Below are 23,206 nucleotides of genomic sequence, written 5' to 3'. Positions count from 1 at the left end.
GCAAACAGCACGGTCTTCCTCTACATGAAATATTACCAGTTTTCCAGTAGTGCAATACAAACTTAAAACAAGGGGTGTTCTAGGCACAGGAATATCTATCAAGATAAAATTTGAGATGCCGATCTAGGGGAGTAATTTCAGAATCAGGTGATATGTAATCATATCACACATATATTAAGAGTATATGCTAAAATTAAAAAAGTAGGCAAGTTATTTCTCCCATTTACAACTGTTCTGCCTATTTTTCTGTTTGCCTGCCTGCCTGCTTTGATTTGTTCCTTAAGTTGTTTTCTGAGTGCTGGACCTTGGTCTCCAGCTGTGGAGCCAGGCTGCTGAGTTCAATGGTCTATATACACACGAAATACAGTATGTGTATATACATACATGTATAGATATTCTATTGTATTTGAAAGGATACAGTGCAAGTGGAGACTTGAAAAAGAAAACAACCCATATGTTATCCTTTACATACTTTGCTGCTGGCTTCCTGAACAAAAAATGTCAAATGTAGGTCTCAGGTATCTTCAAGGTTTGGGTCAGGAAACCGCGGATCTGTACAATTCTATTTTCAGTCAACGCAGAATAACATAATAGGCCAGGGAAAAGGAGGTAGAAGGTACGTTGGAGGCCCTAAGCCAAGAGTCCCAACCATTAGTGAATCCCCAGTGGCTGAATTCATATAGGATTCAGTTACGGCCGCAGCTTATGGAGTGCTGTCAGCAACATTTCAGTAGAAAACAAGTCTCTAAATAGATTCCATCACTATGTTGCACTTGTCTTCATCAGGTAGAAGAGAGAAACAACTCCTCCACCTTGAACTCTTGTATCAGTGGAAAAAAGCTGACATTTTTTTTCTCTCAGGTTACAGAGCTGATGTAGGAAATATACTGTGCTTACTTTGTACTTCATATTTTCCTTATTGTGCTAAGCAGCTTATTTTTAGCTGTAGTGCCTGAATACTGGAAAAGAAGATTTATGCCTTGATCATAAATTTTACCTTGCAGTTTGGTGTTTAACACAACATTTATGTACTGCAGGTGATGACCAGCCTCTATTTTAAGAGACTCTTGTAAACAATTATTTAGTAAAGTATTTGTATTCTGTAGCTTAAGGCTTGTCTGTAGGCTAAGGCTTTGTCACTCAAATCTTCAGGATTAGTCAAATCAACAACAAATTTTTAAATTGGGTCAACAGTGCTAATTAAGACACCTTAATACTGAACGAACTGTATCATTATTAGTATTTTAATTGTTGTAAATGTGCAGGGGGCTGGGGGGACCATATCCACTCCATCAGCAAAGCCGTAGAGGTTTGTGTCTTTTCTGGTGAATGTGCAATAGGCTTAGGGAGAGACTCAGGCTGTTGACTTAGATGCCCAAGTGAAAAAAACCCAAACCAAAAATGTGCCTCATACAGTGGCATTTATACAGTCTTTGGGCCTCTCTGGGTAACAGCTGGTCTGCGCTGCTCAACACTTTCCCCTTCAGGCAGCACAAGAGGTGGTGAAATCCTCCTGCTTTATGCAGCCAGGGAGATCCAGGAAAGCACTTGACTTCCCTAAAGATAGGTGGGTTTTCTTGGTCATCTTCAGGGCTGTGGGATCAGGCTGAAGAAAATACTTTTTCAAGACTTTGCCTGGATGCAGCGGCCTTTTCTCCTCCGCCCATGTGCAGGTTTCTTTCCAAACTGATGCCCTGGACATGCGCAMCTAACAGTTTGTAGAGGCGGTTTTGAGATACAAAATCTTGGGGTCCTTTATATGGATTTTGAAATCTTCTAGTCTGATATACCTAGTGAAAGATAACACTTCTCTGAAAGTATATTTGAGATTCTGTTGGCCCTTCAGGGTTTATAAAGTAGTGTGATGCCCAAAGAAGGAGGGAAGAGGAATTGCCAAAATGAGTGTGCTTATTTTGCAACATCAAACAGATGTGTTTCTGTCTGTTTCACCAAATCAAGCTAATCCTTAAGGATAATACAGTAAAAATGTAAAGTTTAGTTAGTACTGAGTAAAAACAGTACACCAGTAAAAACAAACAAATAATCTGGGAGGAACTGGGTTTTGCTGTAGGCCAGTGAGAGGTAAGTTTCTGCAAATTGTAAGAGAATTTAAGTTTGTAGATATTTCCTATTCAAGCACCAGTGCTATATTATTTCTTCCAAGAATGAATTCCATTGCCAGAGGATGCAGGTAAATGGTTTGTCTGCTAAACAGAGTTAGCACCTGGGAAGCACAGAATTATTAAAATATTGCCCAGTTAATAACTATTCTTTTCTCATGTCCAGTAATTTAGGAGGAAAGGGAGCAAAAAAAAGGCATTTTAGCTGAGGCTATTACCAAGATTTAAAATTATAATAACAGAAATCTATTTTTAATAAAGTCTGCTACTATAATGTTTATTGCAGTTAAGAATAATTGTTATGATAATTCAATTTGTGGCTAATATTTTTAAAACAAAAGAGAAACCTTATTAGAAAACTTTTTCAACTTCTACAATTACCTACTGTTATCTTATATTACAAACTCTTTGATGGCACAGTGGGAGGTAGGAACAGGGTATATTTCTTTCTAATTTCTGTCCCACCCAGTTTCTGAATGCAAGATTTGAGTGACAGCTTTGGAGGACAAAGGACTGACTCATTTATCATCCTACCAGGTAAACCTTGGGTAACAATTCTTGAAACTTCTGAATATTAATATGACAATGTGCCTCAATCTTGATCTGAAAGGACCTAATATACTGTTGAGATGATTACCCAGCACACCAATCCCTTGAGGACTTGATCTTGCTAAACAAACTCCCAGTTAGTGACAACTGTGGTGATGGGAACAATAATAATAATATAATTGTCCCAAACTTTTTGGAGCTTTGATGCTGAGAAAGATATTAGATGCAATGCTAACAATACATTGATATGATTTTTATACCATTGTGAATATTAACATTGCACAGATTTTAGAAATTGGAGACTGTCTTTTCTAAAGGGTCTGATTCATCTCCATTGTTCAAAATACTACTGTACTATTTCTGCTTCTCCAGTTTTCTCTTCAACATGCCTCCTAGGACACGTGACCATTCTAATGGCTTACTGAGCAGGGTCACCCATCTCCAGTGGGTCAGCTGCAAGACCTGCTGAGATTGGGTCTGCCAGCTCAGTGAAGTCCACAAAAATCTGTGTGCTGCTCTTTGCCTGCAGATCTACAGGAAGTCATGTTTTCCAGCGCAATGAGGGGAAGGGAGATTCTACTAGCCTCCACCTTCATCCTTTCCTGTAGGTGGATCTCCATCCATGCCCTCACATTTGGGAAGCTATGGAAAAGATGTTGTTAGGCAGCAATTTTATTTTGATCTGTCATTCAAAATGTGTGATTCACAGTTATTATAAAAGTAAAAATAATGATGATTCTGTTGATGCGGAAGCAAAAACCTACAAATAATCTGATCTCTTTCCAAAAATCTGTTTATGGTATTGTAAAGATCAGAAAACAATACTGCTTAAGACATACTTTAAAAACACTGAATGTGAGAATTCATAAAAATCTTATTTCCTCCCTTCCATTTCTGGTAGCTGTGACTTTTCAAAAGTTGAAGAACAATGCAATTCCTGAAACTCCTTAAATATTTTTTTCGCAGACTCTCTAATACCACCTTCTCTATATACTTGAAAGCGTTGGCCTGGGTCAAGACAATGATGCAATAACTTCAACTGAGATGTAGAGCATGTACTATAGCATAATATGTTTGGCAGCCTGAATTTTAGAAGAATAACCATGCCAAGTATTCAGATGATTCTGAAGTGCTGGTGCATGTCTCAGATTCAGTATGCCAAAATCAGTTTGTTTCCGCATTTTCTAGCTGCTATTTTATTAGGTATGATTGGTCTCTTTTTCTTTCTAAAAGTATCATTATATTTCTAGTGTTCATAGTTTTCATGGCAAAATCCTTGCTTTTTTTGCATCCATGTTTGAGGTGACTTCATGAAACTGATTCTTGTGTAGACTACATTTCAGGAAAAAGACAGAAGCAGAAATCCAGAAAAAGTCATAAGCAGTTCTAAATGCCACCTGAATGAGTATCTTCAATACAAGCTGACTGGGTGGGAAAAGGACTATTAAAAGACTTACAATGGGCTAGAATATGAGGCGGTCATCTATTATGCATTACTAATTACAGAATTAGGGTTGTATGTAATGTGTGGAAGTTCTGAAAAGACAGTCCTAATTCATAGTAATAGTACTAGAAATGATCAATTTCTAAGCTTGCCTAGACATCTGATGAACCATCCAAATTCCAGCTGATGAGGTGGCAGAAGACGCAAATGTTTTTATTCTATTTCTGAATGAAAGTGAGATGGAAGTTGGGAACATTACATCAGGTTGATTTCACCCCCCAGAATACAAGTCATTGAATCTGGATGACACCTTTTTTTCCTCCAACCAAAAAGCACTCAGGTTCCTTACTCCTAATCAGTAACTATCTCAGTGTTGGATAAAGCAGATAATTTGTTTGGCAGGCTTGACCCTCCCTACAGGTGCAAAACAGTCCTGTGAGATGCTAAGGAAAAGCAAGGAAACAATCAAGTAACACAAGTCAGGAAGACCTCAGAAGCTCACAGGAAGGCCTTCTGAAAGCAAGCTTCAGCTGGTCTAACATTTTGCTTGCTTATAGCAAACCATTATGGTAGCAACAAGCTGTGGCCTTACCTTTGGATAGTTTAGTTTCAGAATGTCCCATTTTTCCAAATAAGTTTGTTATAATCTGTCTGAGACTCTTTTATGATTGTTGGGGATCATTTTTGAAAAATAAATACTATTTCTTGCAGATCCCTAAACCTTTATTGCAACCATAGAATTTGCAGCAGATAGCATTACAGGCAGTTTGATTTAAAAGTGAGGTTGGAAATTAGATAGGAGGAGGCATAGGTTATTGAAAGTGACATTATACAAGAAAGAGATCAAGTGGGGGAAAAGAAGAGACAGGCACCATGAAAACAGACAGGTAAAAGTGTCTTGAAAGAAAAGACTGAATTCAAAGAAGAATAAAGACAGGCTCAAGAAGCACAGTCAGTCTATCTTAGATGTTCTCATCTACTTCATCTAAATGGTTTAACTTTATTATTTCTTCTCTATATTCCCAGATGCACAGATAACTTTGAATTATCAAGTTTGAATTATTAATAACTTCTATAGAATTTCAGAAGTTGTGGGTGAAAGAAGAAATATGCCCCTTAAGTCTTTCCTCACTGATTTGAACGCTAATAATACTGGTCTGTCTGCTAATACTGAAGATTATTTCTACCCATATGTTCTGTTTAAAGCTCCCCATAAAGTATTCTTTAAGAACATATCACTCAAAATTTATGGGCCAACATTCAAGTTGCTCCACTGGAACATTAAATTCTCTTCCAAGGTATTGAAACTAATTATTAAGTTCATGACATATTTCATCTCTTTACTGCAAAGAAAAGTTAAAGCCAATCAAGAAAAACAGGTACAAATTCAAGCCATTTTAACTAACAGAGCTAAAGATGGCTACAAATCTGCAATTTGCTAAAGGGGCTATGATGATGTCCTAACCCCAGAAGCTTTTAAGTTAAGAGCAGGGATTGAATTAAGTGCTGTATGCTTTTAAGATCATCATTATATGGAATATATTAGAATATTTCAAATACTACGTAAGCATAAATAATGTATTTGAGAGCATGAAAGAAAGAGAGTAATCTATTTGTTTAAGAAATAGTAAAAAACATTTGTTGAAGGAGATGACTGCAATTTTGACTTACCTGTGAATATGGATGCTTCCTTTTAGCAGAGCAAGTACAAATATTCACCTTACCTTGTTAGAGATAGAGATGAAAATTATTTCTATCTGTATCTATTTCTACAGCTCCTGGGTTTGTGGTTCTATTCTGTGACTACACAGGAATCAGTCATATCTCTCACTGTATTATTTCCTACTTATTTTCCCCCTTATCTATCTGTATGATACAGTAATTTCCTGCCTTGTCTATTATAACTTTCTACCTTCTGCGTGGCCTTGATCTTTCCATGTTCTTCTTTTATCCTTTTCTTGCAAAATCCTTTATGCTTTTTTTCATTGTTGGGTCCTGCTTTTGAATGACCTTTTCTGATACCACTGGCTATCTTCCATTCCTCTGTCCTCAGAACAACCATTTTTCCATTGATGCTGTATATTAAACAAAAGACCATGCTCCACTCACTACTCTTTTTCACATATATAAGTACTGCTGACTATTTGCTGTGTATATAAGTAGCCTCACCCACTGTGGCAAATGTATATACTAATTTATCATAATAAACTGTATCATGTTTACAGTAAGCAAATAAAGTTGTGTCTTTTTCCTATTTGAATACTTCTCCACTATGTCATATCATGTATTCTCTAATACAGAATGACAAATCTTCTGAGAAGAGTTTATAACATATTTGTACTCAGAGTCTCACAAATAATCTATTTATGCTATTGTGCATTAGAGTATCACTAGAAATAGCATTCTTTGGGAACCAGAAATTTGATTGACCCAAAAGGTGAATATCCCTCAAGCACCTTCAGTCAGGAAGAAGCTGGGGTGAATTTAGATATGTTTGAAGATAGAAGGCTCCATATCCTTTGAGTTATTGTATTGTCTTAATTTTCTCCATTTTCATCCACACCCTGCCCGATAATCCTATCTTGATATTCACAGATTTCAAAAAGAGAGCATAATACCTCAACAACATCACCAAAGGGATATTACATCTTCTACAAGCTACAAAGCAGAAAGGATAGTACGTTTTCTAAACTTGTCTTTATGAAGCATTCTGCTAGTAAGCTTTTGCTCTCAGGCAGGAAGTATTGCTGTAAGACAGATTTTGTTAGTGGGTGGKTTGAGTTGGAGACAGGCATATGTACTCCCATATGGTCTTATTTAGCCCAAAAGGGTCTATTGCCTGATGGCTGCAATAGCAGAGGAATAGATTTGATGACCTAAGTGGTCCCGTTCTGTTCTTAAATTTCAAGTTCTTTCTCTTTCTGTGTATGGGAGAATAGACTTACTCAAATACAGTATAAGCTAGGATGAAAGATAGTTATCACTGCTAGTAGTTACAGGATATACTGAGCACCTTCTTTCTTCCTTGTGATATTTCCTCTTCTGTTAACTAGCCTAGGTGTGGCATGAAAAGCTCAACCCAAAGATCAAAATGTTACCTCTATCTTCTTACCTGGCCGATGGGCCTTTGGAACTGCCATGTTCATCACTCGCCCTCCATCCTGAGGTTTGGGGGGGGATGCAGTAAACCTGCAAATCCCCGATTCTGATGGTGTGCTTGAGGTCAGACTGTCTGTGTAGTCATTAGTCCCTGCCGTTAACTGTTCTGACGATGTATCTGATATGAAGCATTCAGTAATGGTGAACTTGGCATGTCTCAGCTGCTCTTCCATTTTCGCATGCTCATATGCTCTTGCTAGCTCTTCATATGTTGAGGAGGCACTTTCTGTGGAGACCATGCTGCTTCTTGCTCGATCTAAACACAGACATAAATAATGGAAGAAAGAAAAAATTTGCACAATCCATTTTGGAAGAAAAGTTATGAACATGACAGTGTTCTTAATGACATGCAGGATTCTTGAAATTACCAAGCTGATTTAAATGAGTCTGCTTCACTATAGATGCTTGCAAAACTTTTAGTTTGGTCAGTTACTTGATAATTATGGATAGTCTAAAGTATAGTCCTATTCTGCTAGCAGTGATATGCGACTCAGCATTAACTGGGGTTTTTAGAAGAAATAACCTTTAATCCAAGAAAAATGTGACTCCTTACAAAAAAATCATTTTCTTAAAAACAAAATGCTTTAAAAATGTTAGAAACCCACGAAACAGATTTAGCACAAACAGAAATAGTTTCTTTACATTGTCCTGTTACTGCATCTCAGACATATTTCTGAGAGGTGACCTCTAGGTGAAAAAGGATAGTCCATTTTCCGTATCTGTTCGATCTTATACCTTTCTGTTGAGAAAGCCCTGAGAACAAAAGTCAAATATAAAGGCAGTGTCTCTGAGACATTGATGTCTGGTCTAGACACTAGGCAAAATACTAACTCATTTCATATGGAACAAATAGTCATAAGAAAACAATACTGTTTGGAAGGTACCAGCCTGCTGTTATTCAGGTGCTATTTGCAATGCTGCTGAAGCTAAAGGGGGCTTCTTAATTGACACATAGGCTATTTTGACCTAAAAGCTGTTCTTTTCTGATGATGACTTTCCGAGAACATCAATATTCCTTAAACAACCATTGTTATTCTTGAAGATGAAAATGGACATGGTACATTAAAAAGTGTTCTGGAAATACAGCAGTGGTTTCTATGTAGTTAAGGGGAAAAAACACCGCTCTGTTACACCTGTCATGCTTCTACTTTAAGGGACTGGAAGAGTGGAAGGCTTTCAAAAATTCCTCAGACAGGAGTCATGTTTTTTTACAAGATCTGTACAATTCCAGACATTATTGGTGATGTTCAATAAACAGGCACACTGTAATAGCTAATTCATAAAAATGGGAATCCTATAGCAGTCAGAGGCAATTGTGTTGTTATTGCTAATCTTTATCATTTTTATTGTGTGCTAGAATCCTTGTATCAGTTTTCATTGCACACAAAGAACAATACTCCTGCCCCTTGTAAACAGGACCATACATTATTTAAAATGACAAGTATTTCTACAATATGCCATAACATGCTTAAGATTTTGAGCTGGCCAGAATTGAGCACGGTTTTTGTTCACAGGAAACATCTGTAAATCAGACCAAGATACTGTCTTTCCAAACTTCTGGTGAACTGGAAACTCCTGGAAAGCTCCATCTGCCCAGTGCCGTAAAGTGGTGTCTGTAGATTTCATGGACAGGCAGAGCTCCCAGTCTGGTTCATGAACCTCAGGATCTGCCGCTCCTCAGATCCCATGCCCTGGGGAGACCAGCCAGTATTCCAGGAAGGATCTGCTTGAAGACCTTAGATTTGGTGAAGATTCAGTCTCATCAGAAAATTTCTAACAGCCTCTAGTTAGAACATTTGAACTTAGTTACAGCTATGAATGGCTGCAATACATTTCTAATATGCTTAAAAACTATTGCTTTCTAAACCTCATACAGTTTTGCTATGAAATGCCAAGTTCTGCCACATATCAACCACATCAACTAGATTGAGAAATCCAAACCCCATACTGGAAAGGTGATCAAATATACACTTTAGTTTGATTGATTCCTGGACATGTAACTTGGCTACATCTATTATGGTGGTTAGCTGGAAATTAAAAACTTCTGAAGTACTTAGATTATACTTACTAGAAATTAAGTAGCATAGTACAGCTACCTTTTTGCCACAAGAAATCCTATATTGAGCATCTTTCCATGATATAAAGCATGATATAAATATCACTTACATTAAGCAGTGTATGAGCCAAAGGGCAGACACAGAGTAGGAAAACAGCTGTGTTAAAATATAGGTTATGAAGCCTGCCTAAAAATTATATGTAGTTTGTGTATTAAACCACATAGCAAATCTAATTCCCTGCCCTTTCCAATGCTTACTGGAGAATGAGAAACATAACCCCAGTGATACTTGTCTGTCAAATAAAATAACCTTGGGTGACCAAATGTTGAAACATGTGCAAGTGCACCTGAAATGTAGACTGGCCATGATAAGGGTTTCTGAGATAACATTTGCTATTTATATCTGCATAGCTATAAGAGTTAACCCTTAAGGCTTCATGATCTTTATATATGAAGAAATCAGGATGAGGTTCCTATCCAGCAGGATGAAGCTGGATAGAGGTATCTCTTGAGTGGCATCACTCTATGGAGACAACATGAGGAGATTGCACCCAGTTCTACATGGTGCACTTTTTGTTCAAGCAAGGATGTATATACACTGCTCTATTTTTCCAGCTCTCCTAATTATCACTGGTTTATGATGGGATCATCTGGACTTTTCTGGAGCTTCCCAAAGCTCCTATCCATAGGCCATCACTGTCTTTTTTTGGAGGGGGCAGGGGGCAGGGGGAGGGGATTGAATCTGTTCATTATTAGACACAATGTTCTTTCCAAAGAACAGAAAACATCATTATCAGTAATGCTGACTATACACAAATGAATCCATTATAGCAGAAGAAACATCACTTGATTCCTAATTCAATAACTTACACTAATCTTTATATTCTGTGTTCACTCATCCAGTGATGTAAGTTTCACATGATTTGATTTTACTTATTTAGCACTGTAGTTACAATAATGAAAGCAAAGTTAGGCAGGTTCTGACACAACATGCTACACAGCGCATGTTAAGTGATGGTTAGATGCCACTGCAATTTTAAGAGGATGAGTTCTGAAAAGATGAGAACTTCAGTGCACAAATTATTGGATGTAAGGGAAGTCAGAGGCCTGTTCTTATAGAGGGAATAAACACAGTCATATTAGTTTTCATAGCAGAAGGTTAATCACACCTACTGCTTTGGCAGTTTGTCTAAATTAACACGTAGCTTTCCCACGGGACCTCTGCTTTTCCCCCATCACGACAGAATACAGGCAATTCCTCCTGATGTAAGCCAGGATTTGCTTCTGTCAGGTGTACCTTTGAATAAGATTTTACCTTTCTTCAGATTTAACCTTTATTAGATTTGCTTCGTGACTATTCCTCTGCTTAATCATTTACTCATTTATGTGCCATATATCTTTTTGTCACTTGTTCAGTGTAGGACAGAAAGAGAAAGCCTTATTTTTCAGTTACAATTGCACTTATAATGTGAAGACATCAAGAACAGCCTAACACTGAAGGCAGAATGCATATTCAGTGTCTCCCCAGTTACTGTCTAGAGGAATAAAGCCCATGTTGTTTCTCCGGAAACTCAAAGCTTGCTGCTACAGTATTCAGCAATATGAATGGATTTGGACTTGAACCCTAATTCCAGATTTTCCCCTCTGCTTTTTTCTGGTTAGAACGAAACCCTTATGAACATATATTATGCCACTGGAAAAAAGAAAAAGCTTACCTCAGTATAGCTCAAAGCTTAAAACCACTCCACCTTTGACTCAGGCATATTTCTGGTTGGTAATACTGCCCCTTTCTGGTCAATGCCATTTCATACAGCAAATTCTCCTACTTTTTCCTTCAGATTCAGGCAGTACAGAACTTCAGCTACCAGAAAAATTACCAGCATATCCTTCAAAGGACTCCAGAGCACCATGTGAGAAACCATGGGCACGGTATTTGTTATCATTAGAACTGTATGCACTTGTGGAGCCCCTTACAAACTGTGCATTTAAAAACTTCCCAGCAAGGAATAAATAACAGCACCTAATTCAAGAACCAAAGGAAGTAAATCAGGGAACAAGAATGTTTTCGCAGCTACCGCTGTCCCGTTTCCCTGGTGCAGCTCTACAGCGAGCACCATACCTGTGTCCTGCGAGGGGCTGACGCTGTAGCTGTCGCTTTCCTTATCCACTGATCCTGTGGGTCTGGGGGTGGGCAGCCTCCAGTCTGTGGTGAGAGTATGAGCTGATATGGTGGGATGAGGTCTGTTGAGGGTCCACTGACTAGCATAGCGGTTGCGAGCTGTGGGTCCCGTTTTTGCACTCCTCCTTGTGGTAGGATCTGCGATGGGTAACAGAGAGGGTCTTTGCCACGAGGCTCTTGAATAGACAATGAAAGAAGTCCTGTAGCTACTGAAATCATGGCCAACCCCCCCGCAAACATTTAAAAAAAACCCTTTCTTTGTGAAAAAAAATTGAAGGGTGAAAGTGCAGTTTTGTACAAAACAGTAGCACTTCTTTGAAATACCCTCTTTCTAATAAAACTATACATTTAAAAAAGAGTGCAAATGAAGAGCTGAGAGACCCAGCCAATTTCTCATTGACATGTACTCCTTGCTGGTTCATTATCCCTTTTCTCCAAATGTAACTAGTTCTCCAGCACCAAAACCACCTCAAGATCCAAAAGAGCACAAGGCAGGTAGACCTGATCAGGGATTTCACACCGCATTGCACACTAATTCTAACCTTAGTAGTCTAGATGTGCCCTCAGAAACCTCTTACACCAGTCACCTGCTCTCAATTTGTAAAAACACATGGGAGGGAGAGACAATAGGTTGCTCAGAAATGTGTGGGTATAATTTCCTATTTTGGGCATTTTACTAATAATTTTACCACATTAGGGTATTAGTCAGCTACAAATTCTGTATTTAGTTCAGTAGGTAGCCAAGGTGTAAGATATAACCTATATTAGTGCCCTTAGAGTTTCAATAGTAACAAGTCCCTAAAGACTTGAGTTTGATTTAAAAAAAGCTAGGAAATAAATTAAATCTCTTCAACATTAAGAAATCATCTGCTACTTAGCAATATGTTCTGTATTCCTCTAGAGATGATCTGGTGACCAAGGAAGTGGAAGTGAACAATCTACCAAAATTGACCTCTCTGATTTTATTAATGATCAGTAATTCTTCTGCAGAAGTGAGGCTTGAATTCCCTAATAAAGCTGGTAGAATAGGAAAATCATTATTTGGCAAACAGAAAGTGACTAAAACAGCACTGAAAGATTTCTCTTCAAAGCTTCTAAAAGGATATTATTAACAATAGAGAATAAGAGCATTAGAAATGAAAAATTACAGATCTATTCAAATGTTCTTTCACATTCAAATGGTGACACTGTCACTCTTTGAGGTGAGAGACTTTAGTAGAAGTAATTTAAAGAGAAAACAATACCCATATAATGACTCTGAACATTGCTTCTGCATAAGCATTCCCTGTTAAGTATTTGTATCCTGTTGCTTCAAAGGAACAAGTTATTTATTTACAGATAGCAACTATGGCCTGTTCCCTCTCCTATTTCACATCTGCCCACCACAGCAGCAGAAAAATATGAACTCAGTGCCATTAATAATTGATCCTGCCAGTAGTGCAACAGACAGCAGTATCACGTGAATAAGATCCAAAAAAGCACTTGGTGCCAAGTGACCAGTCTGTCAGTATAAACTGCCAATTGTACCAACTGTGAAAAGCTGGCATATGGCTGTTGGGTAGCCAGAAGTGAGCCTGCTACCTGTCTGGAAGGAAGACACAAAGGACAGAAAGAGGGTGCCGGTGGGAAAACTCAGGGCACAGTGTTGCTTCCCTTGCTGCTGCACAATGCAGGAGGCAACACAGCTGCATGCAGAAGATGCTCTCCCACAGTGTCCCTGTGCCTACTTGCAGAATAGGTGCCATTGCATATATACGACATATACTCTTTATGCTATAGCAGAATATGCTATGTAGCAGAAGCCAGGGGAGATTTCTGCTGCTTGGGTGCCCCACTTTCTTTAGTGTTCAACCCACAATCCTGCAGCATGCAGGGGCAGCATCCTATAGGGGCAGGTCCAAGCTCAACTTTGTAGGGCATCACCACCTCCCTCTAGTCCAGAGCCTTTCCATTCTCCAGCTTCCTAGCTTCCTTCCTTCCACTTTCCTTTTCTGGAAAGTGAGCTAGAACTTTGGCTCACATTTTTGATCTCAACTAGTTGAGAAGAAAGTTGTTGGTCTTATTTCTAGACATTCTTCCTTCAGATTGTTTGGAGAATATGGCTGGACTCCAGGACGGCCTTAGGGTAGTGAGTCACAAGACCTTCACTGGCAGTTTGAAAGAGGAAGCCTGCTGGTGAGCCTGCTGTCAGGACACAGCAGGTCAGTGCTAGCCCTGCTGAGCATGTGCTGAGCAGCAGCTCTGCATCAGCTGTACTGCACTTGCATAAAGGACTCTGTACCACATACTCAGAGAGCTCTGCTTCCCATGTGATGGAAAACAGCACACATCTGGTGCCCTCGTTATTAAGGCAACACTGCTAGAATGAAACACAGGCTTAGAGAGCTGAGGTGAGCAAGAGGAAGGTACATTAAGCATATCTCTCATAAATAAATATAAAAATATTAGATGACATCTTACAGCTGTTGGGGCAATTTGACAATCACAGGGTACAGGGGTGCTCAGAGACCCTTGGGGTGAGAAAGGGAGGGACAGGCAGTTCCCCAGCCTCTGAGCCATGAGTCCCACACAAGCAGCCGGGCATCACTTCCCTCTTAACAGAGAAAGTAGTGGATCTTGACAAAATCCCATAGCTCAGCTTCTATCAAAAAATTAGGGTCTTCAATTCAGTGAACATTACCTAGAAGTCTTCAACCCAGTCCTGTGCCCTGCTGCAATCAGATCTTTACTGAACAATAACATGAATGGTGGATTTGCTATCTCCAAAGCCAGGCTGGACACAGATCATACTCTTAGACCTGTGCTAAACCCCAGTTTAATGTGAGGGAAGTCTACCATTGACTTCAGTGGGCTGAAGCACAGAACTGCACACAGAAGAGGGATTTGGAATGGAGGATGCTGGTTCACTAAAATGCTGTCATATGGGACAACCTGGCAATTTTGGGGTGGTACCTCTTTCCTTATTTAAAAGGTAGGGTTTGAAAACAATGGAGGTCCATTGCTCACTCAGATAACCTCGATCTGCAAATATGATAAAAAGCTGGTTGATATTTGCATGAACTGAAGGAAGGAGAAAAGAACAGTACCAGAGATAAAACAAATGTTGCATCTTGACTGTTCTAATTCAAATGTCATAACTGTCCATAGATAAGAAAGGCAATCCATATGATGGTACTAATCCAGTCTTCAAGAAACAACTAATCATAACTTAAAACTTGCCCAGCATTAGGAAAGCGGCAAGGTCAGAACTAGAACAGCTACGATTTAAAAAGACTAGGTGAAAATCAAGATAAAACGAAGATTTTTCAAATAATCTGCATTCCAGGTGATGCACTACTTAGCTTTTGGCATTTACATTCGCTAGACTCACCAAGTAAACAACTTCTGAAACTGTCATGGAATAGAGATAATTTGATAGATTTTAGAAATTGCACACTGTTAGTGAACTACACTCCTGTAATATTCCTACCTTGTAAGTATTCCTTAGATTTAGTGAATTTCTTTTCCATTTACAAAGATATGGCACATATTCGTGAGAGAAATTAAGAAGAATGGATTGCAGCAGTATATTTATTATAGCATTTTAATCATTATAAGAATAACTCAGTAGGAAGATATCTGGGAAAAGTAATTTACCATAATAACTAAAACTAGAAATACAACTTTTTCAGAAAAGCAATAATCAGAAATGTATTTCTTTCCTGGTGGAGGAGTAAGAGTAGAAGATGTATTTTGAAATACAATAAAGATTGATCACTGAGAAAAAAAATATTAGACATTAAAAGCCATTAAGCTAATTTACTCAATAAATTCTAGAAATTAAAATCTAGCATGCATTTCCTGTAATGAAAGCCAAGTATGAATTATTTCAAATTACACCTACATTTCAGATGCATATGCAATTTTTTACCGTATTGAATTAGTATATGTAATTCTATAAGAAAATGTTCTTTGCTGACTTAAATAGATTTCTCACAACTTTCAGACTGAAGAAAAAAAAAACACATGAGAATGTAAATGCAGGAGTAGAATATTCTTTTTTTATAGCTTTCTCCTCTCCAGATAATATATTCTCTTATACGCTTACTTGTTCCTGGCCGGGCATCAGAAACATCCACCAGAGGTCCTGTAGCTTGTGACACAGATTGGTAATGTACTGTGTGAGTGACAGTCAGTGACTTCTGCTTAGACGTCTCTCCAAAGTCAGCATCAGTTAGTAGAACCGTTGATCTGTCATCTGTAAGTAATAAAAAAACAAATATTGAATAACAAATTTCATTTTTGTCTTCACAACATAAAATAAGTCCCCAGACTTATTTTTAGCTGGGTTGCACCATGACACTGACAGTCCCCACTTCTGTGCAAGGCTTTAGATGGCTTTGAAGGGTGTACTACAGTTTGGGAACTTCTGGGTTCATTTTCCAAGTTCACACAAAACTAAGGAATGACTGTATCTTTCATGTCTTTATTTCATTGTATAGATCTACAACAGCGACAGGCCATTCAGCGTCCTTCCAAAAAACTCAATTGTGCATAATTATTTTTGGCCCTAACTACATCCTTCTTTTCCATTGTTTGAACACTGCCTTCTCCCCTCTTCATTTTCATGGAGCTCAGCTGTGCTCTTCAGCAACATACTCAATTCTTTTATTAGCATAATTAGTGAGGTCCTCGGTGATATCACCCACATCTTCCCAAAAGGAGGCTGTTAGGTAATGTCTGTATCCTTTACTAGTCAGCTTTTTCCCCACAGTCAGAACATTGCAGAATCATGACCATGACCCAAGACTGGTCTTAAGGACCTACTTAACTTTAAGCACCTGAGTACTCCTAGTGAAGACAGTGGAAATATTCTTGTGGGGCAACTAAGCCGAAGTTTAGCGTTTGCTGTTCTAGAAGCTAAGGGCTAAGTCCTACCAGCTCTCTCTGCACCACAGAGTCCTTCCTGCAACAAACCTCACTATATGAGGTTCAAAACAGAAGCTCTGGGAAGCCTTATGCAAGTGATAAAAGTTTCTTGCAAACTAGTCAGTCCCGCTGATTGTGGGCTTTCCCCCAATTGCAGAAGAACAGCAGGAGATGAAACTGGACCTTGAGAAGGATGGGAAAGAAAAGGTGAGCAATGACTCTTACTGCTGCATGGCTTTGCTGCCTATTGCTTCCCTACAGAGTAGGATATACTCACCAAATTTCTGCACAGACCTTGCTCCCTGCTGCAAGCCAGTGCACTACCGTGCTTACTTTTTTTTCAACTGAAATACCAATGTTGTATTTCTTTCTCTCTAAAAAGGAATCTAGAAAGAGTATGTGGCCCACCTGACTGTAGGAGGTTTAACAGCAATAAATCTTCCACTTTGTGCTAGCAGAACAGTTAGTTGCGTGCTATCAGACTTTCTTTTGTATTCTTTGCAGTCTTTTTTATCTATTTGCAATAGCAGTAAAAGCCATGAGAACTTCCCACTATGCTATCCTGTATAGCTTTGTAACGTATTTCTAAGGGGACAGGCACAAATGGGGCTTCTGCACATTTACTAGTCAGCAGAGGCTGATCCACGTCTTCTAAGCATTCCGTTTTTTGTGACTTGACAAGAGACCATTAATGTGAACAGTTTTGCACAATAACATAACTGGCATTTTTTGCCCAAAGAAGGCCATAAATAGAATGAGCATTATGAAATCAAATTAGTCTCCCTCTGACAAAAGACGAGCTCTTATTCAGGTTGAGAATAAAGCCTCTTGGCAGTAAACTACGTCAAAGCCTGCCAAAGTGCCTGCTTACTCTGACTGGCTTTGTGTAGTGCAGGCTATTACCAAGGCACTGATCACATTGCCTATAGTTAAGGCACTAATGGTATTTCCACTATAAACCTCGATTGCCCAGCAACTATAACTCAAAAGTAAAAACCGTCTTGAGGATGAAGCTTGGCACAAAAGACCACATCACAGAAGCAAACTTTAGGAAGCTCAAAGCAGGATTAAAATAAAACTGTCTGTTCTTCAGGTGAAGTGTAAGTCTCTCCTTCAATCTGCTGCTATAAACTGTGAAGTGTGTCCTGTGAGCCACCTGGCTGCAGGTGTGACAGTGTAGGGGACGAATGTAGCCTCACTGCATGGCCAGGGGACCCAGCGATGCTCTGTGCTCCTCCTGGCTTGCCAAGGCTGCACCAGCCACATCCTCTCTGGGACGCTAGGTATGTTCTCCGCCATCAAAGACATTTTCTACACAGATTTTGATCCAAAAAAAGTCAGAAGTATAACCAGATCAATCATTCTGGAACGTCTTGCTTCAGTGTGTACCCACATAGTCACGAGATCAGCTTATATTTTTATTCTGTTGAGATTTCAGCCATCTTGTGTTGAAATTTTTTCAAACAAACCAACCAACCCATTTTCATGACATTTCAGCTATGTGCCAGCTACAAGAGAAATCTAGTTATCTGGCATATGCAACGTTTTTGATTTGAATTTTGCATAGATGCACAAAAGTTAAAAATAGATTAAACTGTTAAAATACAGGATATCATTTGGTATAAACAGGTGGATAGGATATGTAATGTGTAAGTTTTAGACGATGGCTCCTGCAAATCCTTAAATACTAGTGCTGTAGCTTCAAAATTTCATTTTCCTTTTAAGTAATAATAATGATCAAACTGTCTAGTCAAAGCCAATAAAGAAATCAAAATGAAAATCATAAAGCTGCCAGTCTTCATTTACATTTTCTTCAAGCTGCTCTTTCTACCAGCTTCATTTTCCTGCTGTCCTGCATTATTTTAAAGATTGCACTTAGATTACTTAAGGTGGAAAATGATCCAAAGGGGAGGAAAAAAAATTCACTTTTCAAATGTGACAAATTACTTCATAGCTCTTTTTCTTGGTGTGTGAGGTGGGGGGAAAGGGGTGAGCTAAAGGAAGCCCACCTAAAGTTCTTGCTACATAAATCAATGAAAACAAGCCCAGTGAGAGTTTACCAATGGTCTCCATTGTGTCCCTCTCCTCAATCAGGAGCTGTGCTCTGGGAATATCTATGTGCATCCTCAGTGTTTGCTGCTGCTTATTAAGTGTATCTGATGTCCTGGTATTCTTGCTAAAAACAAAAGAAAGGCAAACACATTAAAATTCACCGTGCATGAAAAGGTACTTAAGCACCTCTTCATTTCAAATCCATCCAGCTCAATCTAAAAATGAAATAAGAATAATCAGCAAAATTCTCATACATTTTATTTTCCCCTCTTCAGAACAAATACATGGTATTAATTTATAGCACATGACAAGGCAGTTAGATGAATGCAGTGTGTTGGGTCTAATTCTTTTTCTGTAGGAATCTGCTGCAAATTTCTTAGGGTTTTCTTCATGTGTTGTCACATAATGAAATTGATAAAGATGCTTTGTAAGTGTGGTCTCTTCTTTCATTCCTCATGAATGTGAGTAAAGAAATATGTAATAAGTACATAAATAAATAAAACAGGTTGGTAGGAAAATGATGTCTTGTAGTAATTTCTTCCAGTCGTTAATTTTTATCAGATAAATTCCCAATACCAGTGAAACTGATAAATTGAAAACCAAATTAATAACTAGGGGTTTCATTAATACTAATAAATTGCACAAAAATAAATAAAGCTTTTAGTTCCACTGGCCTTGCAAGAGCAAGAAATTGCAAATCTTGTTTACATTCATGGATTTATTTCTAATTGATTGATGCAATATTCCAAAAAAGGAATATAAAACAATTACTGTATCATCATGCAAATTGAAACAATTTCATTCTGAAGTTTGTGTACCAGAAAATTACTTCTTAAATGAGCTGTCTACCAAAAGCAAATGAAAATGGATAGTAAAACTGAATGCTACAATCATTTCCAGTATAGAACTTGCACCAAAAAATCTTCAGACTGCACTAAAATTCCTGGAACTTTTTGCCCCTTCACATGTAATTACTCTTTGGAGGAGATAAAATATTTGCAATACATGTTTATGCAGGGAGGCTAAAGGAAAGTTAAGGCAAATCAGCTAATGGTCTGATCTCAATATTCACACATCAAAGAGCTTTAAAATCCAAATGGAGGTTCATTTTCTGTTGTAAAGTAGCTGTAGATCATTCAGTTTAATTCTCCTTTGGCAATGAATTATTGTTATTAATGGAATCATCAGAGGACTGTTAAGATGCTTGAGAATAAGTTCACTTCTTTCCTGAGTGAGGACCTCTGCACAGCAGTTTAATGCACTTTGATGCATGTGTGCTGAGACCACATCTCTAGATAATTTGCCTTAATGGATGTCTCCATGCGATCAAGACCTGGGGAGCCCAGGTTTTGGGAGTTCTCCTAGAGCCCCTTTTAAGAGGAATCTCCTTGTCACACAATGGTCAGTAATCCTGCCCCAAATCCAAGACAGCCAGTAAGATCAACAAGGCACACAGGTACACCTGTGTGAAGGCAGATTCTCACCTTCTGTCTTCTCCTGCACTTGAGGTCCCCAGCAGTACTGCATCTGTGCATCTCATAGACTTAAAGGTCCCTATCTTTAGCTAGAACATCAGGCAGTACTGTTGCCCTGATAGTACAAATGGATAGCTAAAACACATTCAAACAGCCTACAGCTGGTGTCTTGTTTAATCATTATGAAAGCAAAATATCAGGAGAGCTACCCAGGATTGCCAGACTTGTCTCCATATACAATCAGTGGAGAATAGTAGTCAATGTGTCTTATTAACTACATAAATTTTCAAAGACATTTAGGATCCTAAAATGCAGATAAATTCTGCAAAACTGACTTTCTTAAAGTCTCTGCACAGGTTAGATGCCACTCTTCTATTGGTTTCCATGCAAGTTGCTGAAATGTTAAGAGAATCATAAATTTATCAATTATCTGCATCTGATATATGCCTCAATACAGATCCTTGAACAGTCAGGGTACACTGSACTTGCCCAAGATCATACAGCAAATCTGTGATGAAGTAGGAAACTGAATTTCTCGAGATCCAGATTCAATTAATAATCAATAAGCCAATAATTGTTGGATATATGCAATCATGTATGTATACAACCTGTGCAATACAGAATCGAGTCCAATAACTGTGCCTTTGCACCTCCTCTTCCACTCACCAGGGCTGCAGAAGACAGAGTGATCACATTACGTAGTTTGCTCAGAGAATTCAACCCCCTGAATCCTGGTTAGAGCTAGTTTTTCTGAAGTATGAACATTCTGTACTCTTACTACAGCAAAGTATTCAACTGTACAGAAAAAATTATTATGACAAAGAGAGCAAGAGGACAGTTCCCCAAGTTTGTGATTGTATTATTCACCTTCAAAGAGAGAATTCTGAATTCCAGTCTTTGCTCCAAGAACGGTTTAATGCAAAATATATGAAAAGTCCTTCAAGGCAGAACTGAACTGCAGAACTCTGTATTCAGGAAAATTCCCTACTAAGTTTGAGAGTTTTACTTTGTCTTGTGTGATATCACTCCTCCTTCCTACTGGCCTAATTAATTATCTGCACAGCAGCATGGTGACATGGAGTGTCCAAAMACAGAATAGGCAATGGCAGTAGCAAGTGGGTTGCAGCTTATTAGAATGCTATCTCTTTCTGGCTCAATTAATTTTGAATTATTTTCTGCAGACTACAATATCTCAACTTTAAGGTGAAACAGCCTAAAGTGCCAACAGTAATTAAGTGCCTCTTGGACTTGGCAGTGAAGCAGAGATTTTTAGAATTGCAGTTTGGAAGTTTGGTGTCCAAGTATTTTCTAACCTAGGAAAATCCAGGCACGTAACAACATGTTGGATGAGAATTCCAATTATTAATTTTTTAAAGGGAGAAAACACACCCACCTATATTTTCATTAGCCTACGGACATAAAATTCTAAGGCTTAATTAAACGTGTGCTATGGTTACTATTTACCCATCAGACTTTGTAACAATCTGTGTATAATATAGCTCATTCCCTCTGGTTCAATAAATCTCTCAGTTCCAAATTGTTAGTGACTGGGAGCCTGTCTGGGGAACAAGTCAGTATATGCTTGCTGCAGTCTTGTACTCTTCCCAGGTCTCAGCTTTTGGCCACTGTGAAAGACAGATACTGGGCTATATAGACCTTTGGGTCTGACTGAGTACAGCTTTTATTCACAGTCTGTAGATAAATATATCTTTTTTTCTAAAGCAAGTACAGTGTATAATGTATTTTGAAAGATTGTGCATAGTTAAAAGAATATCCCTCTCTTCAAATAATCTTTCTAGATCTTTAATAAAAAATAAAGTTAAACCTACCAAGATAGTTATGTAAAGGGATTAAACATGGTGCCCTGTAAATCCAAAGTCATTCTGAGTGCTTGGCAGAGAATCAGACCACCTCATTACTTCCTGATGTCTAAGCTGGTAAAAACATATGGAAAACTACATCTTGTAAATAATAGGCCAAGGAGAGGGTTATTCATGGAGAAAAGATTCCTCACCCTTTGTTCAAAGTTAGAAAGCTGAGTCAATTGTTATACTAATTCACAGTGAGCTATCACAAAGAAGTTACCTGGATCTATGCTTTGACCCAAAAGAAACATCAGAAAGCTGAACTCATACTGCAGCAGGGATTTTTATTTGCTAATTTAAGGTATCAGTGACAGGCTGTGCAATTCCCACTAAACTGCTGACTACTGGGGCTTACCCTGCTCCCCAGACATTTGACTTGAACAGCTGAAGCCAGGGACTTTCAAAGCAAAGACTGAAGCTCCATTCTTAATCCTCTTTATGCACACTCATAAAAATCTCCTCAAAGGGGAAGATACACAAAGTTCTCCTCCTTCCCTCATGGCTTCCTACCAAGCASGGAATCATTTATTTTCTGCTTCCTGTGCAATACTTAAATGGCAAGGCACAACCTACAACATACCCTCTTTCTTGGTATTTGTATCATAGCAGATTTCAGTAAAATCTAGAAGACATAAAATATCAGGAGCTTTATGTTACTATGACTTTGGAGAGGGCTTATTATCCTTTGATTATTAACATGCTAAATCTTCAGAAACATCTAGATATATAGACATGGCTCAGGTTTTGGCTGATGATATTTCACAGATTTGTCAGAAGTGACCGAGCATTTAGCCTCTGGAAATCAGGCTCCCCAAAACAGCATCACTTTGAGACCTTTGAGGCTTCCGAAAATGCAGGCCTGTATTGCCTATTTCCTCCAAAGCCCCATTTTAATAACAATTTGCCTTTTCCTGCACTTTTAGAAGAGAAATATGAAATATGAGTATTTAAAAAAACAGTAAGATTTTTTGTTAAATAAATGAGAATGGGGGAAACAGACTTGATTAAATTTCAACGCTCACGAAATGAAAAGCTAAAATAAACAGTTGCAGATGAATTACCTAGAAAACCAGCTCACAGCTAAAGGCTGGGACTGCTCAGGCAGGGGCAGGGAAGGGAGCTCTTTTGAGCGACAGCATTGACAGAGGAACAATTGGGCCAAAACCAGCCACTTACGTCAGCAGTTTGATAGAGTTTTCTAATGATCAGAGGACTGAGATTCTGCAATGGCTTTCCAGTGGCTGTAATAAGACCAGTAAAGCTAACCAGGTTTAGGACACTTTAAACTTTACTGTTTTTGTGTAGGTGTGTGGTGGTTACCAGAAGAGGGACTGATTATGGTGATCCAGGAATTTCATTCCAGGTCGTACTGCATTTCGCTAAAGAACAGACTTACACA

The 23,206-nt window shown here is 38.5% G+C and overlaps 1 protein-coding gene across 1 annotated transcript in view; it reads right to left on the bottom strand.

Annotated features, from left to right (window-relative positions):
• The window catches only part of DSCAM (DS cell adhesion molecule), a 188,918-nt gene that overhangs the window by 11,494 nt on the left and 154,218 nt on the right, over positions 1-23,206 (bottom strand). The window contains exons 27-30 of the mRNA XM_026088187.1: positions 18,476-18,591; positions 15,595-15,744; positions 11,448-11,645; positions 7,226-7,528 (exon numbers count right to left, since the gene is read on the bottom strand). Coding sequence (XP_025943972.1) covers positions 7,226-7,528; positions 11,448-11,645; positions 15,595-15,744; positions 18,476-18,591 — 767 coding nt within the window. The remainder of the gene's footprint in view (positions 1-7,225; positions 7,529-11,447; positions 11,646-15,594; positions 15,745-18,475; positions 18,592-23,206) is intronic.

The sequence above is a fragment of the Apteryx rowi genome, unplaced genomic scaffold, assembly GCF_003343035.1.
Source record: "Apteryx rowi isolate R43461 unplaced genomic scaffold, aptRow1 scaffold_756, whole genome shotgun sequence".
Taxonomy (NCBI): Eukaryota; Metazoa; Chordata; class Aves; order Apterygiformes; family Apterygidae; genus Apteryx; species Apteryx rowi.
The sequence above is the reverse complement of the archived record's forward strand: the minus strand, read 5'-3'. Positions and strand labels throughout refer to the sequence as shown.